Source organism: Erpetoichthys calabaricus, chromosome 3 (assembly GCF_900747795.2).
Source record: "Erpetoichthys calabaricus chromosome 3, fErpCal1.3, whole genome shotgun sequence".
Taxonomy (NCBI): Eukaryota; Metazoa; Chordata; class Cladistia; order Polypteriformes; family Polypteridae; genus Erpetoichthys; species Erpetoichthys calabaricus.
The window spans coordinates 223423736-223439465 of record NC_041396.2 but is presented as its reverse complement, the minus strand read 5'-3'; the positions used below and the strand labels follow the sequence as shown (position 1 = coordinate 223439465).

Below are 15730 nucleotides of genomic sequence, written 5' to 3'. Positions count from 1 at the left end.
TCCGCGATCTTTTCGGATTCGCTTTTACGGGGAACTGCTACAGCGCTGGGTGACTGCGATTGCTTTGGGACTCTCTTCCGCGTGTCATCCCGTTGGGTGCAATCCCACAAGAGTTTAGCAAACTCACTCACACCAGCCATGATTCTTTTCAAAGGTAAAGTGCAAGTTAATTTGTTTTATGTATTTTTACTTTATATTTTACATTAATCATTTTTATATGAATAGTTTTGGGTTGTGGAACAAATCATCTGAGTTTCCATTATTTCTTATGGGGAAATTCACTTTGATATACGAGTGCTTTGGAACGAATACCGGAACGAATTATGCTTGCAAACCGAGGTTCAGCTGTATTTGAATTTTTGAATGCAATATTGAAGGCATTCATTATAAGCACATTGTCTTGGAGCAGGATATGTTGTGTGGTATAGACATGTAGAGTACAAAAAAAACCCCTTAAACCTTAAAATTCACCTAAATTGTATTACAAATTGGCCCATTCTGAGCAATAAAAGAAAAAAAGATAAAAAGTGCCAACATTCAGCACACATTTGTTCAGCAAAAATGATATAGAAAAATACTTTTAAAAATGATAAAATTGTATAAAATTGTTCATATTCAGTATCTGGTTTTGATTATGCTTGTTTTTACTAGACAAAAACAAAACCAGATAGTAAACAATGTAGTGTAGTAAGCTTTTAAACTCATATCCTAACCCGTTAAGTGTACAGTTCTGTCTGATTGTGACACAAAACTAAACTCCATAGTAGCTCTTTACCCATAATTACTAAAACTGAAACTAATAGATAAAAAAATAAAATAGAAATGTCTTTGTGAAATAAGAACTAAATTAAAACTAAAAATACATTTTGAAGGAAAAACTAAACTGAATTTCCAAGTAAGGTCAGAAAAAATAGAAATAAAAACTAATATAAAAAAGCAAAACTATAATAACCTTGAAGTGCAGCTTCAGCAACAAAACTCTTTAATGGGAAAGTAAGTCAAACAAAAAATGTAAGTAAATCAAATCAAATTACATGCATATTATGATTTTTTTCTGTTGTGTACAGTATATGTATCCATCCTCTTTCTTTTTATTTTATACAATCTATTTGTCCAAATTAATTTCACATCACTACCTTGACCTTGTCATTTAACTATTTCTACATAATAAAATAGACACCTGCTTATAGGACATAGCTGTACTCTGGATCTTTATTGAACTCATATTGTGCACAGCACCAGAGACTACAATAAAATGTAAAATATTTAACATTTATATTGAAATTAGTATAAAGTTGACTGAAAAGGCATTGGTCTTAAAGTGCTCTTTTCAATCCTAAATTTCTTTAATTCCAAAGGTTTGAAAAGCAATCTGATAAAACTGAATTCACATTATTCAAGAGAAGTTGTAAAAATATGCTTTCATAAACACAAATATATGTTTATGCTGTAGAAAATGGATACACATTTTGAGATATCACTCCACTCTCTACAGAAACCAACACGTGCTAACTACATTATTGTCACCCTATGAGTCGAACAGAAAAGAAAACTGATAGATTGTTAGATTGGTCCGTTTTGGCTACACGATTAAATGAAGAATGACAAAAATTGAATGCTATATAACTAGTAATAGAGATGAGAGACTAGAAATGGTTCTGCTACATTGATGGGTAAACTTAGTGTTATATCAAAAAGATGCTAACAGTTAACAAATCCACACACCTAGACATGAAAATGTTTACAAAAAGAATATATTTCAGCATCTAGGACCTTATTTTAATGAAGAATTGCATAGACATGCTACTAAAACATCGCTTAGTAGTATTCCATTGACTACAAACTGAAGTTATGAATCTGCAACATAATCCTAGAATGCTGTATAGCATGTTGTGTAATGTATTATATGAGACAGCTTTCATTTTGAAGTATTCTGTCTGTGAGTCATAATGTGTTCCAGTTAGGCTGATGTACTTGGATGTGTGTCCATTATTTAACCAAGTAACTCTGTTCTGTAAGTAACACTTGTCAGGTAGCTGAACATACTGTAGGTACTGTAATATCATTTCACGAGAGAACAAACAGAACCGAATATGAATACCATAACAATAAACAGTTGCATAGTCCAAAAACAAGCAACAAGTTCTAATCATAAATTCTTCATGAAAACACTGTTTAGCTTCCTCTACACTATAAATACAGTAAGATGGAGATATTTCAGGTAAGTAATGAAACAGAAATCCAAAGCAAGGACGCTAAGACAGGCATGGCGGAATCTTATCTTAAGACAGGCTGTGATGACTTAATAAGTTGTATGAATTGCATTGACATGATGAGCAAAGGGCAGTACAACAGAACAAAAATGGTGGCATCAAGAAAACTAAATTTTGCTGACATCACCAAACATAACGATCCATTATAATAATACGCAAATTAATTAATTGAATTCAATCAAACCTCATGTGAGGAGGAATGTAAATTACGATAATCAGATCTTAACAAAAAATTAAACAAAGCATGCAAGATACAAGTGATACAATTAAATAATTTTTAGAAATGTAATATGACTTACTTACTTCTCTATAGTTTTAGTAGGTTTTTTCTTGAAACTGCAGCCTTTACAAAACTTTGATTTATCTCCATTTATACAAAAATCTCACCACAGCATTTAAGTGATCACCAAATGACCAAATTGCTAGAGTTACTTTGGTTGTTAATCATTGCAGTTTTGAACTCTGAGTTGTCTTGTCAAAATTACCAAAAGGTGACATTTTAAGCTTATCACCTTGGTGACCTGTCTATCTTCCAGTAGTGGGTAGTGATAATTCTTTACTGATGTAACAGTTTTATATGTTTTAATGGAAAAATAGAGTCATGGCCATATGCCATGCCCAATCAGATGTGGCAAAGCAAACAGTCAACCAAAAACTGTTAGCCATTGGAACAATGGCAAGCATAAGCAGTGATTCAGACTAATTATCACAGTGGGGGTGAGGAAAAGAAAAGCATGACGCAGAAAACGGAGAATGCAAATCTTTCACTTAAAAGGACTTTTGAAAGGTTTGTTGTAAAAATCAGATATGAAGAAGAAAAGAACATTGGTGGGGATCTCATCAATAAGGATGCTAGTGAGACACCCGAAAGTACTGATGGCATTAACAACAACTGCATCAGCCACTTAGGTAGCTATTTTATCGCCTCAGCACTAAATCCTGCCACCACCTCTCCATACTAGAATCCCACAACACTCATCCCATGTCACCTGGGGCCATAATCATCTCTTGAGACAGTCCTGGCCATACCTGTCATGAATATGATATCCCCCTCCATTGATTCTCCATCCAGGTTCCATTGGGTTAGGAATCTTTGCTGTCCTGGCAATAAGATGCTGAACATCTCTCCAGGTTAACTCTGGGCTGAAAAAAAAAATATTATAGAGATAATTATGACTATCTAATAATTTAAACGTGTATTTGGCCATTATGTTTGAATAACCATGACTGTTATTTTGTTTTTATAATACTTTAAAGCTTTTAAATACTTTCAAACTTTAAAAAAAAATCCAATTTTGGGTATTAGATGACTGGAGTTTATCCTAGCAGCCCTGGACACAAGGCAGGAATACTCGTCAAAATCACAGTGGAACATTTCAATTTACAATGCACACATGACTCTACTGAATCCACATTTACAACTTTTCAATTAATGTACTGTTGCAGAAAAAATACAGTTATTAACGAAAAGCTGTGATTCTCCTTCGAAAATTGAATTCCAAGATTGATGGTCTTTATTTTCACCAGTGGTGGAGCCTCACCATGTGAGCAGCTAGGCTCATCACAGCAAGACTGGTTAGTCTTAAGAGAACAGTTTAATTGTATTACTTATATATAATATAATATAATATAATATAATATAATATAATATAATATAATATAATATATTCATTTATATATAATAACTGGAAAGCATTTCAATTACACCAATCAGCACACAGATAAATGGTATATTCGAGTAACATCCCTTATGCCATTAAGTATTATATAAAATCCCAAATAAGTTAAACATATTAAAAAGTCTTTAGTAAATGTCTGGCTGATAGAAATAAGACTTCTTATATGCAAACTGTTACCAGAGAAAATAAAATATAAAGTTAAAATGTTATATATGACCTCATTTTCTAATTTGCATTTGCTGGTACAAATGATATCAGGATGTCCTTATAAAGCAGGCAGGCTGTTTCAGACACATTTCCCTCACATTTACCCTGAGAGATTTTGCAGACTATGTGGTGTAGCGTGTCCCGTTAATACAGTGGTTACAGCTGCTGCGGCACAGATCTTGCACCCTGAGTTAAAATTGTATACCTGGATGTTGCCCATGTCAAGTCTACTCATTTTCTATCGCAATGACATACAGACCATGTTGACTAGCCATTTCAAATTGTCCCTATTATGGTGCAATTGTGTAAACAAGAAGGGTAAAATAATTAATTTAATCACTAATAGTTAATACACAGATTACAGATTTAATTCTTGTTCTTGTGCCAAAATAATTAATTTTAATCTCATATTAGTTGTGAAGAATATCATAATTTAATATTGTTTTTTTGTATCAGTATGCTGCTGCTGGAGTATGTGAATTTGCCCTAGGGATTAATAAAGTATCTATCTATCTATCTATCTATCTATCTATCTATCTATCTATCTATCTATCTATCTATCTATCTATCTATCTATCTATCTATCTACAGTCATGTGTAAAATGGCTTGGCTTTTTTTAAATCTGAGGAATTAGCACTGCTTTCCTAGTACATCAAATACAAAGTGACTGAATTAAAACCTAATCTTTTCTGACTTATGGTTTCTGTTATGAATGGAAGTCACAAACAGAGTAAAAATAGTGTGAGGCCTCTTAAAACTCCCAGGCAGCCAGCCCCCAACCACCACCAACTGACTTCAGCCTACACAGGCCTAAAAAATGGGAAGCTAATTTTAAAAATGTCAAAATGGACAAATATTCCTAATGAGGGAGAACTGTAAAACATTTGGCTTGATAAGTCCCACAAAGAAACTTTATTATGTAAGAATTTATTTAAACAAAAGTAAAAAAAATACAAAAAATAGTAAGACAAAAATAAAAGAAAATGATATTAGACTAAAAGGCAATCCAACATGGACCATAATTTCAAAAATGGAAGCAAATATATCAAGAAACCAGAAAACAACACTAAATTTCCGAACAACTCTCAATGATCAGCTGCTGAGACCCCCTCTCTAGACTCAATGCAAAGGCAGAGGGAGGACTCACAAGCAGTAATGTCCACCCACAAAACACAAAAGAATAACAGAACACTTACAAACACAGTACACAAATAACAAAAAAGAAAGCCTAAAAGAAATCACACAGAAAAATCCATCCATTTTCCAAGCCTGCTACATCCTGAACAGAGTCGCAGGGAAGCTGAAGCTTATTCTAGCAAGCATAGGGAACGAGGTAGGAATAATTCCAGTCCATCACACGGTGAACACACAGACACAAGGGACAATTAACATTGCCAATCCACCTACCCTGCATGTCTTTGGATTCTGAAAGGAAATCGGAGCACCCAAATGAAATCCAAACAGACATGGGGAGAACATTCAAACTTCATACAGGATGGACCTAGGATGCAAACCCTTGTCCCTTTGCTGCAAAGCAGCAGAGGTACCACTGTGCCACCATGCTGCCCATTCAGAAACATGAAAAATATATTTCAAAAATAACAAAAAACAACAGTAAAATAGAAAACTTTCATAAACCAGGGACTAAGCCCTCAATGAAATACAGTATAATAGTTTCAACTCAAGCATTAACACCCATGTGAAAAAAAAAACACAAAATCAGTCCATTTCTTTAGCTATAATTTTTTACTTGGACAGAGGCAGTGGTGCTGTAAGAATTATGTTTCTATACTTCTCTAGTGCCTTCAACACCATCCAACCTCTGCTCCTTAGAGACAAGCTGACAGAGATGGGAGTAGATTCATACCTGGTGGCATGGATCATGGACTATCTTACACACAGACCTCAGTATGTGCGTCTTGGGAACTGCAGGTCTGATATTGTGGTCAGCAACACAGGAGCACCGTAGGGGACTGTACTTTCTCCGGTCCTGTTCAGCCTATATACATCGGACTTCAAATACAACTCGGAGTCCTGCCACGTGCAAAAGTTCGCTGACGACACTGCTATCGTGGGCTGCATCAGGAATGGGCAGGAAGAGGAGTATAGGAACCTAATCAAAGACTTTGTTAAATAGTGTGACTCAAACCACCTACAACTGAACACCAGCAAAACCAAGGAGCTGGTGGTGGATTTTAGGAGGCCCAGGCCCCTCATGGACCCCGTGATCATCAGAGGTGACTGTGTGCAGAGGGTGCAAACCTATAAATACCTGAGAGTGCAGCTGGATGATAAATTGGACAGGACTGCCAATACTGATTCTCTGTGTAAGAAAGGACAGAGCCGACTATACTTCCTTAGAAGGCTGGCGTCCTTCAACATCTGCAATAAGATGCTGCAGATGTTCTATCAGACGGTTGTGGCGAGCGCCCTCTTCTACGCAGTGGTGTGCTGGGGAAGCAGCATAAAGTAGAGGGACGCCTCACACCTGGACAAACTGGTAAGGAAGGCAGGCTCTATTGTAGGCACAGAGCTGGACAGTTTGACATCCGTGGCAGAGCGACGGGCGCTGAGCAGGCTCCTGTCAATCATGGAGAATCCACTGCATCCACTAAACAGTATCATTTCGAGACAGAGGAGTAGCTTCAGCAACAGACTGCTGTCAATGTCCTGCTCCACTGACAGACTGAGGAGATCGTTCCTCCCCCACACTATGCGACTCTTCAATTCCACCCCGGGGGGTAAACTTTAAAATTATACAAAGTTATTGTCTGTCTGTATACCTGCATTGTTATCACTCTTTAATTTAATATTGTTCTTTATCAGTATGCTGCTGCTGGAGTATGTGATTTTCCCCTTGGCATTAATAAAGTATCTATCTATCTATCTATCTATCTATCTATCTATCTATCTATTGTGATGGATGGCCGGCTACATATTCTGGCCCTCACCCCCAGGCCACCAGGAGGAGCTCTCCCGACACCATGGACGTGCCCCAAATTCCAGCAGGGCCTCATGGACTTTGTAGTTTTTATGCACAGCCCTGCTGGATACCTTGGGGACCACCAGGAGTCGCTGTAGAGAGGCTCATGGACTCTTATGTGCCCTATAACCTGGAAGTACGTCCTGGTCACGTGAACAGGAGAGATGACGTACTTCCAGGTTGAAGAACAGGACTTTTACCCTGACCCGGAAGTAATAAGGACTTGTGGACTATTGGGCAGAAACACCTCCGGGTCAGGGAGTATAAAAGGACTCTGGGAAAGCCCAGACACTGAGCTGAGCTGGGAGGTAGGGTGGCTAAGTGTCTGGGAGTGGAGGAATTGTGATTATTGTAGTGGATTGGTCTTTATATGAGTAGTGTGGAGTGGAGGGTGCTTGGTGCACTGTATTATAAGAAAATAAAGAAGTCTTGGACTTTTACCTGGTGTTTGGAGTCGTACCTGAGGGTTCAAGAGGACGCTAAACTCCTCAACTGCTACACTATCTATCTATCTATCTATCTATCTATCTATCTATCTATCTATCTATCTATCTATCTATCTATCTAAGTTAAGTAACATGAGTGATCCAAATGGTCTCTGACTTGACATTCTGTATATTTTTGCTTTTGATAGAACAGGCAATTCAGTGCAGCATAACTTCTCTGTTCCCATTCAAATAGTGCTTGCAGGACAATTCTGATATTTAAAAGCCTCTAAAGACAAACTTTGTTTAGCAACTGGCTCTGTGAGTTTACATTTGCTGTATAAAAATTCTGACAATTAGTCCTGTTTATTCTTTATATGCATTTAGATAACCTTGTTGAAAGTAAGTGATGCATATTGCTTTTATAAATTTAACTAGCAGGAGTACCCGGCATTGCCCGTGAATCTATAACTGGTGAATTTCTCAAATGAAAGAAACAGAACATAGAAATCGAACAAACATTTTTCTGATTGACATTTTATTGTAATAGGTAATATAAGTGGTCATTTTAGAGACTTTGGATACAGTATATTTTTTGTGTTATCCTGGGGTTCCAAAAATGAACAAATTGTGAGGACTGCCCACTGTATAACATGTAACGTAGAGTTGTTCGTGTGAAAAGCATGGATTTTCCGAATTGATGTCTTTAACTTGGATTGATTGCCCTTCAGCCTTAGTAATTCACATAGCTAAATCCAAACGAATAGGAAATTCTAGCCCTTTGAAATCAAAGGGTAAATCTTTTGGAATCAGTGGAATTCCTGGTATGAAAACATCTTGATGTCTTGCGCAATGTTTGAGACGGCTTTGAAATAGACTTTTTTGTGGCATCAGAAGTGGACTTTCTAATGCCATGTCTTTTTTTTGGTGGCATGGGTATATTAGCAAAAAGCAGGACAATTATAATGTGTCACATGGTATTACATACGGAATAAGCACCAGAGTGAGATGAATGTACATTATTTACAATATGTCGGAAAGCGAGCAAATAGCACCAGTCAGTCAGAAAGACCAAGACTGAAAACTTACTGTGAGTCGGAAAGCGAGCAAATAGCACCACAAATACGCAAAGTCAGTCACGCGCACTGGGTCGTTCACGTTTTACATCCATACAGCAGTTCCCCTTCACGTGATGAAAGCAGTCGGCTTTCTCATACTTGGACACTTCCGCAATGTCTTGGCAATTTAAAGAAACATTGGTAAAGAGGGATGCACAGAGACCAAACGTGCTGCTAGATGGCGCCGCCGTTAACGTCTGTTGTTACGTGCGGCCATCTTGTCGATGATAAGTATGGGGACTTTTTGCGAACGTTGTGTCAGTCAAAAGGTGTCCTGAGCTTGACCAAGGACATTTTTCCCAACCAAACATACCCCATGACCTCCTCCTGGTCACAAAGCAGTCCCATGCCCAGTTTGGTGGCGATCTGAGGCCCGATGCAGATTTGTATGGCGGACAAACAAACATAGACTCTGCTTTATATATTAGATTACTGGTCAAGTATCCTCATAGTTTCATGTTAATAAAGCTGAAAATATGTATTTCTTTTAAGGTGTTTCAGAATTAACTCTTTTAAGTTAAGGAATACATGTTTATGTTTTCATTGTATGTTCGTAAATTCCATTATGTCTTTTCTGTAATTTACAATCCATTATCCTAGATAGAGAATACTGACATAACACCCAACACCATATTTACATTTTTAATCACTGAATTATCCTGTCTGGTTGTGAGCAATATTGAGCCCATTATGATTCTCAAATTGTTCTTATCAGTGTAATGTCGAAATTTTAACCACCCACTGGATAATTCTAATGAATAATAATGTTAATATATGCATTTCACATTCATCCATTTTGTAAACATTGCAACTCCTTCTTACTTAACATATAAACCTTTCAATTAAATTTTATTTGCCACATCATTTTGAATTTAATTACATAGGCCTACCTCATTCAGCATATAGGCTAACCCTATTGTACATAATTTAATATCAAGCACTAACTTAAATATGTTTCATACACATTTAATTCATTTACATAAACTGAACTTGGCAGGGGCTCTATGACTGATCACTGCACAACTTCAGTTATAATACTTTCATACTCAGAATACAAGCACTAAGCCATAATACGTCATCTTCTGTGTGAAACAACTTTCTGCACAGTGCACAACAGATACATCCTGATTGCAGTTTGATTAATCGTAGCAAGAAACCCTGTCCCTTGCGGCAGTAAAGGTAGAGAGGCAGATGTTGAGTCTAAATTTTGATACAGTTCCCCTTTGCTTTAGTCTCTTGCCCAGAAAAAAAAAACATACAGTCTTCCCTTAGGGAGGGGAGCTCCAGGCAATAATTCTGTGACATAGCCGTCTCTGAGAGGAGTAAGTGACAGAGGTTTCTGCTTACCGAATATATTCTCAAATTCAGAAGAGCAAATAGGGTGGAAAAGCTAGGGGGCACCTCAAAGAGTTTTATTGTAGACAAACACTATTTTTACATGGATTGCTTCATGTAATTAATTCCCCACAGCTCCAGTCAAGAATTCACTTGTGCTGTTTTAAGCAGTACTAGCATAAATGATCCTCCTTCTTTATGGCATGCTTCTACGTGCATTGAAATTGTTTATGCCATCCAATAAATTCCATCATTATAAAATCAAGCTTGTATCTATTGCCTGAAGTACATTTTTTTAAAGACCGGTATACTGAATTCCATAATTACTCAAGAGCATATGAAGTTTCTTGCATCTCCTGAGTCAATAAAGGTTTCTGAATTAAGTGACCTTTTAAGCAACACTAAGATAAGAAAATTTTAGTGTGACAGCTTTTCTTTAGGGCAGTGCTTGGTATGTTGGTTAGTGCAGCTGCCTGGGTTTGAACTATGCACCAAATTGTTGTCAGAGTGGAGTTTGCAGAGTCTCTCTAGGTTTTATGTGAGTTCCTTGTGGTAACCAATTTTCCCTCCTTTGTTTCCAAAGACATGGAGGTTATATTAACTGGTCTAGTGTGACTGTGGATGTGATTGTGAGCTCTGTGATGGACTGGCACCCCATTCAGGGTTGAGTCTTGCCTTGTGGTGGATGCTACAGGGAAGAGTGTTGACTACGTATAACCATGAAAACATTAAGCAGGTTTAAAATCTTACATTACAAGGTTTGACAGTTCCACATACTGAGTGCTTCTCCTCACTTAATAAATTCATGAAAGTCTAGATGATGAGCTCTCACGTGATTTCAGTCTCCTCAAGGTACACAAAACCTGTTTATTGTTATTACAGGCTTACTAGAATTTGCCAAATAGCAATAGAGTTCCAGTATATTTATTTCTGTAGATTGACTAAAAACTGTTTTTCTAAAAAAAAAACTTCCTCTATATTTTTGAGAAGTGGTTATTTAAGGAGGTAAATTGATCACTTTCAGCATAAACTATCTATCTAAACACCTGCTATTGGTTTTGGATTCCAGTATTTGTTTTATTTTGGTTTAATGACAATTAATGCTGCTTTTCTAATACTTGAGTGTTTTTGTCAAGCTGACTGTGAGATCAGCACATCACCTTCTTTTGGTTGTTTTTTGTTACAGTGGCCATCAGATTTATTATTTTATGTATGGGCAAGGTCATGTTTTTTATTGCTATGATGCCCATTACCAGTAATGTGATTGGCTTTGCATTATGTGCGTGTCATTATTTGGATGCTTTTAAAGATAAGGGGGCACTATGGAATCAGTATCCAGTATCAGTGAATAGAGTGCAGGTCTGGTTTTTGTTTCAGAGGCTTGTCACCTTTTCTGAGATTTTTTGAATTGTTACAATCATAACTACCGTAATCCAAACAAAAAAATCCAAAAGACCAAAAAAACTAAATTACAGGAAAATCCCAAACAGAAATGGAGAAAGCTGATCCCTAAGCCCCAGACTGTGTTCTGACCAAAGGTCAGCTCACGGAAGTTTTAAGGATGGGGAGATGGAGAAGAGTGTTCAAAAGGCAAGCTGAATCCAAAATACCTTTGGAAAAAAAAAAAAAAATCAAAACAAAAATGCTATCCAAAACTTGACTTTTAGTTGAGGTCAGAGGGTTTGTTACACTAGAGGACAAGAAAATACTCACAGACAGATCATAAAGTTTTCTGTTACCCACCAGTACTGGAGATTTGAACCCAGAGCTGGCTTATAAATCTTTATTCTGTTGATGTCACATAACTGGACTTTTGTGACGCACCCTAATGCAAACCATTTTAGTAACGTGTATCACTAAATGACAGCAACAACGGAAAAACAAAATGGTTCAGCAAAAAAAATCAAAACATAATAAAAATAGAAACTCTCAAATCCAAACATGTAATGCAAACAAATCATACGAGGGGGAACCCAAAAATAACCGGAAATTTGTTGTTGTTAGGTTGGTTGGGCCGCTAGGGCGATCTAATTACACTCCTCACAAGTCAGTCTGCCAAGTGCCATCAGTCTGGAAGGTTGTGCTTGTGTTCAGTGAATTTTTTTGTAAAAGTAGTTTTGTGCAAGCGTCATTTTTTTACGATGGCCGATTACCGTGAGCAACGCGCGGCAGTGAAATTTTGTTTTCTTCTTGAAAAAAGTGTTGCAGAAACTATTGTTAGAAACGGTATGACAACCCTGAACCACCCACTGTACTCACTGGATTTAGCTCCGTGTGATTTCTTTTTGTTCCCTTGGATGAAAAAAGACTTGAAAGGAAGGCGTTTTGCTGACATCGAAGAGGTAAAACAAGAAACGACCAGAGCATTAATGGGCATTACTTCAGATGAATTTAAAAAATGTTTTGAACAATGGAACAAACGGTTAGATAAGTGTATTTCCGCCAATGGAGAGTACTTTGAAGGAGACTAATTGTAGTTTGTACAAAAAATTAAATTAAACACGTTTTAAAAATATTTCCGGTTATTTTTGGGTCCCCCCTCGTATATAACATCCTCTTATGTAAAATAAATAAATAAATAAAAAGGTCAACTAAACTTCCAGAAAAAAATATATTTGAAGAAGAAAAAATTAACAGACATTAATGAATCATAACAGCCTGAGTCATGTCAGGTTTTATACAGGCTACACCTCAAGTGAAATAAAGTAGAATTAAGTGTTAAGGTGCAATAGTGCAGTGATTATTGTGCAAAACCAAAGTTAGACAGGTGCATAGTTAAAGGACAGACCAATTCCAAAACAAGGTAAGGGTAGACATCATGGTACAATTACAGTCCAGTCTAAGTATTTTGTGGGTCATGGATGAGATGGCATGCTCTGATTTAACAGTCTTATAGCTTGAGGATAGAAACTCTTTCTGAGTCTCTCTGTTATGGCCAGGATGCTACAAAACCTTTTGCCTGATTTTAACAGATGAAACAGGCTACTGCTAGGATGAGATGAGTCTTTGATAATCCTGAGAGCTCTGGTCCTGCATCTTCTGGTGTAAATGTCCTATATAGATGGTAGAGCTGATCTGCAGCAGCGTCCCGCTGCGCGGATCACTATCTGTAGGGCTTTTGGTTCTGAACACAGCAGTTTCCAAACCAGGATGTAATGTTCTGTGTCAGGATACTTTCCACAGCGCCAGAGTAGAAAGTCTTTAGAATCCCTGAAGAGACCTCAAACTTCCTAAGCTGTCTGAGATGGTAGAGTCTCCGCTTTGCCCTTTTGGTCTGAACTTGGATGTGTTCAGACCATGTCAGGTCCTCAGAGATGTGAACCCCCAGGTATTTAAAACTGTTCACCCTTTCCACTGGAGTCCCATTAATTATGAGGGGCTTATAGTCCCACTGCTGTCTCCTGCTGAAGTCTTCCACCAGCTGCTTGGTTTTGCTGACGTTGAGCTAGAGGCAGTTTTCCTGACAATACAATGTTAGGTTCGCAACTTCATCCATGTAGGCCGTCTTATCGTTGTTCGCGATGAAGCCCAGTACCACCGTGTCATCTGCAAACTTCACGATAGTGTTGGAGGAATACGTGGCCGTGCAGTCATGTGTGTAGAGGGAGTAAAGCAGGGGGCTAAGAACACACCCTTGTGGAGCTCCTGTGTTGATGGTGATGCTGTTGGAAACACAGTTACCAACCCTCACTGCCTGTATTCTGCCTGTGAGGAAATCCATCATACACGCACACAAGCGGTTGTTGAGTCCTAAGTCCCTCAGTTTCGCAAACAGTCTACAGGGTATTATTGTATTGAATGCTGAACTATAGTCAATGAACAACAATCTCACATAGTTCCCCTGTCACCGTTGGTTCAACGAAGAACATGAAATATAACAATGTTAATTAACATAAAATTAAGACAAAAAGAAAATGATGTGTCTAAGAAACAAGAAAATATTTTAAAAATACAATAAATGAAAGAAATTAACATATGTAGCAAAAATATATCCAAATAGTTCACAAAAACAACAAAATATGCAATCACAAATTAAATAAACTACAGGCAAGGATAAAGGCCTTGCAAAACCATAACAGCCAGCCTTTGACCTCTGCCTGTATATTTTTATTTTGTTTAATTCTTCATCTTCTGGTCCTGTTTTACCTTTTGCCTCTATATCTTGTTAATTTCAGCTCTGGTAATCTGGCTTTTATTTTTGATATCATGTTGGAGTAGAAACATTAAAAACTCGAGCTTGATGGCATAATAATGCCCTTTAACTGGTAGTTTAGGTTATATGTCAAAGATTTTACTACTTTCTGTGTTACCCTGAAAAGGTTCTCAAAATATGTGATAAGTGGGTACTGTACTGATAATTACTATACTAAGACAATTCAATATAATATTTTATGAAGTGGTGAATATAAACCTAAAGGATTTTTGGAAGTCGTAGTGTACTAACAATTACTATGCTAAGATAATTTGATTTAGTATTATTTGGAGTCTGCGGTGGGTTGGCACCCTGCCCGGGATTGGTTCCTGCCTTGTGCCCTGTGTTGGCTGGGATTGGCTCCAGCAGACCCCCGTGACCCTGTGTTCGGATTCAGCGGGTTGGAAAATGGATGGATTATTTGGAGTAGTGAAGACAAACCTAAAGTATTTGTGGAAGTCATCTATGCAAAATCAAACAGCAAAATATATTTAAGTGTAAAAAAACACTCCTAAGACTTAACAAACATGTCAGAATGGTACCTGGATTCAACTCATGGCTTCTCCTTTAATGTGATCCTTGTCTCTTACTCTGCACTTCTGAATTTGGTGCCAGGCTATAGGCAACAAATCTAAGGGCCAGGGAAAATAAAAACAGTGGTATAGCTCAGTGTTCAAAAAGTTTTTTCTAACGTTTCTTCATGTTTCAAAAGTTTAGAGTTTTAGTGTTTTTGTATTCAGTTGTCTAGTTTTTGGAATTTGCATTTTGCAGTCGCCTGTTTTCAGAATGTTCTTTAGTACTATGGACTTACGTAAAATATTTTTTCATTTTTCCTTAGCTTTGTACACCTCCTCTTCACATTTCTACTCATGCTGATGTTCACTTTCAGTCCATAGTAAGCTGCATACTGAGAAAGACAGGATTTTGGTCCTTACTTGATCCTCATTGCTCACAATTTCAGAAGGTATGGAGGGTTGGAGCATGCCTGACATACAAACATTCTAGAGACTTTTGAGATTTGCTTCTTTGGATACTGAAGCTTTTTCTGTTCTTCACGTCCTGGGGATTTCTCTGACACTTCCAGGGGAACTGGAAACTATATTCCCTCTAGCATGTCCCGAGTCTTTAATGGGTCTTCTGCCAGAGGACTATACCTTGTATACTTCCCAAAGCAAGTTCAAAGGGTGTATTCTAACTATAAACCCTGTAACATGAAGGCCACATTGTTGAACTTTTCAAGGTTTATACTTTAATTATGGAGCATAAGGGAAATTCATGTTTTCTGCACTATTTATTACTAACATGTCTGCAGCAGGATATTAGATTGCACCTATTGACTATTCACTATGTCATCACCACAGTTATTGACTAGAAAAAAAGCTGTCAACCATTTTGGAGTAGACTATGCAAGTTTAAATCTTGCAATAAATAATAGGATTCTGTTACATATTAAGCTTGGACACTGTCTGGTTCTCACCCATTTCAGATGCCATCAGTTACAGTATAAATCTATACAT

At 37.2% G+C, this 15730-nt stretch overlaps 1 protein-coding gene across 1 annotated transcript in view; it reads right to left on the bottom strand.

Moving 5' to 3' along the window:
* Window positions 1–15730, bottom strand: part of LOC114649428 (PC3-like endoprotease variant B) — a 534722-nt gene that overhangs the window by 327457 nt on the left and 191535 nt on the right. Inside the window, exon 7 of the mRNA XM_051924671.1 lies at window positions 3303–3416. Coding sequence (XP_051780631.1) covers window positions 3303–3416 — 114 coding nt within the window. The remainder of the gene's footprint in view (window positions 1–3302; window positions 3417–15730) is intronic.